The 2,600-nt window shown below is 38.3% G+C and overlaps 1 protein-coding gene across 1 annotated transcript; it reads right to left on the bottom strand.

Annotated features, from left to right (window-relative positions):
* Positions 1–868: 868 nt before the first annotated feature.
* LOC109133769 (uncharacterized) lies at positions 869–2,098 on the bottom strand. Its single transcript, XM_019247557.1, has 3 exons — positions 1,838–2,098; positions 1,354–1,720; positions 869–1,209 (listed from the first exon to the last, which is right to left on the bottom strand). The coding sequence occupies exons 1-3, from the start codon at positions 2,096–2,098 to the stop codon at positions 869–871; spliced, it is 969 nt and encodes a 322-aa protein (XP_019103102.1).
* Between the last annotated feature and the right edge of the window lie 502 nt (positions 2,099–2,600).

Below are 2,600 nucleotides of genomic sequence, written 5' to 3'. Positions count from 1 at the left end.
TGCATTACCACATAAGCAACATGTGCTATTTGGGCTAACACCATGTAGAAACAGCATATCTTTTGTTTTCAGTCTCCCCTGGATTCCTAACCACAAGATAACTCTGTGTTTAGGTAAATTCATCCTTCCAAACCCCTGGAGCCCAATTGACTTCCCTTCTACTCTCCTACATATCAGTGTAGATCTTCTTAATTGAGTACACATGATTCAGACTCCAATTGGCCATATCCATCTGAGTGAGGCCATCTTTAACCTTACATAGGTACTTTATAACCCAGCTTGCACCTCGTGGGGCTTGAAATTCCCACCAATTTCTCTCTTTCACATAGATGGTGTGTACCCATTTCACCCACATGTCATTCTTCTGGCACCCTATATGCCATACAAGCTTCCCAACAGTAGCTTTATTCCATAAGGTTATATTTCTGAAGCCCATACCCCCCCCCACCTTCTTATTCCTACACAGAGCCTCCCATTTGATATTCCCCATTTTATTACCATTAGCTCCACCAGACCATAGGTAATGCCTGCATATGGTGTTAATCTTCCTCAATACTGCATTAGGAAGTAGGAAGATTTGTGCCCAATATGTATGGACACTCATCAAGACTGAATTTATTAATTGAGCTCTGCCAGCATAAGATAAGCTCCTGGTGCACCAAGATCCTATTCTACTTGTCATCTTATCAATAAGGAGGTCACATTCAGCAGCATTTAGCTTTTTAGGGATAATAGTTACCCCTAGGTACCTAAAAGGAAGATGTTCTCTTTTAAACCCTGAGAATTGCTCAATTCTTTCAACCTCATTATCATCCATAGCAGTGCAGTAGATGGCAAACTTCTGCTTGTTTGCTTACAATCCTGTTGTTTATGAAAAAAGCTTTAGACCTTGCAATAGGAGATAAGCTGATCTTGCTTCCCCCTTACAGAACAATAGCAAATCATCTACAAAGCTCAGGTGATTGAGCTTCAAGCTTCTACAACCAGTAAAATACTTGAATTCATCCAGTTCACCAATATATGATAAGATTCTTGTGAGGTAGTCCATACAAAGGACAAATAGTAGAGGGGACATGGGGTCTCCCTGCCTAAGACCCCTCTTTGGATCAAAGAATCCTTCTGTGCTTCCATCTATCAGCAGGGTGAATTTAGGAGTTGTGATACACTCCATAATGCATTTCACAAAGTGACTAGGAAATTGTAAAGCCTCTAATAGATCATGTATAAAACTCCATTCCACTTAATCATAAGCTTTTCACAAGTCAACTTTCATTAACAACCCCTTGACTTGATTATTGCTCCTCCCAAACCTTTTCACTAGGTCCTGACATAATAAATTGTTACTAAGTATACTTCTGCCTATGATAAATGCCCCTTGTGTTTGTGAAACAAGATCAGGGAGCACTTTACTCAATCTAGAGCAAATCAACTTTGTGATGGTTTTGTATAGTACAGAACAACAGGCTATAGGCCTGAAATCACCCACAGATGCATGACAACTAGTCTTAGGAATCAATGTTATAGCAGTAACATTGATCTCCTTCAACAATCTACCACTTCTAAAGAAATCATGTATGGCTTCTACCACATCTCTGCCCACAATGTCCCAAGCTTTCATAAAGCAACAGCTTAAGTAACCATCCAACCCTGGGGACTTGTTATCAGGGATAGAGAACAAGGCATTCTTGATGTCTTCTGCACTGAAAACTAAAGATAATGCCTGCCGTTAATCATCAGCAAGGATATTTCCTTTAGCTATGATAGCAGCCTCCACCTTCCTTACTCTTTCTTCACTACCCAGCAAACCTTAATAAAACTCAAGAAAAGCATTGGCCACCTCAGTTGAGTTATTAGGCCATTCACCATTCTCTTTCTTAATTGTATTTATCCTATTATGGATCCTCCTAAGCTTCACACTTTGATGAAAATATCTTATATTATCATCACCCTCATTAAGCCATTTAACTTTGGCTTTTTGACTCAGGAAGAGAGTATAATTCCTGTGAGCCACTGCATATGCCTCCCTAGCTTCTTTCTCCTGGGCTATAAAGCTTATGTTTGTTGGGTTTCTATGCAAAGTAGTCTGTGCTTCAATCATCCTTGTGCTAAGTTTTATGAAGTTATTATTTAAGTATTGAAATATTTGATTTGGTGTTGCTGTATTTTAGTTGTGTACAATATTGATTTTCGTTTTGTGAAATTCTCGAATTTTGTTGAGTTCCGGACAAACTGGGAAAACTTCGCCCAGTTTCATCAGACACACTGGTGATGCGTTAGATGCAATGTCCGTTCGTTCAACGTACGCACGGCCGTGGCAAACTAGTGGTCCAGTTCCGTTATTGATTGTGTTTAGTCGAATTTATGTTATGTTTTGGTTACCTAAATTTTTTTATTGATTTGTGGAATTTCATTAATACGTTTGTGTTCTAGAAATTGTATCAAAGCATTTTTATTCATATTCTATTTTTCCTTTTTGGATGAAAAGTTATGTGAATTCGGTGTTATTTGGTTATAATATGATTCTATGATGTAGTTGTAGCAACGAATAATCGTGTTTGCGTTTGTTGTTGTGAGATTGATTGTTTCATGAAAATATAGTA

Source organism: Beta vulgaris, chromosome 2 (genome assembly GCF_026745355.1).
Source record: "Beta vulgaris subsp. vulgaris cultivar EL10 chromosome 2, EL10.2, whole genome shotgun sequence".
In the NCBI taxonomy this organism is placed as follows: Eukaryota; Viridiplantae; Streptophyta; class Magnoliopsida; order Caryophyllales; family Amaranthaceae; genus Beta; species Beta vulgaris.
This window is presented reverse-complemented; position numbering and strand designations above follow the sequence as displayed.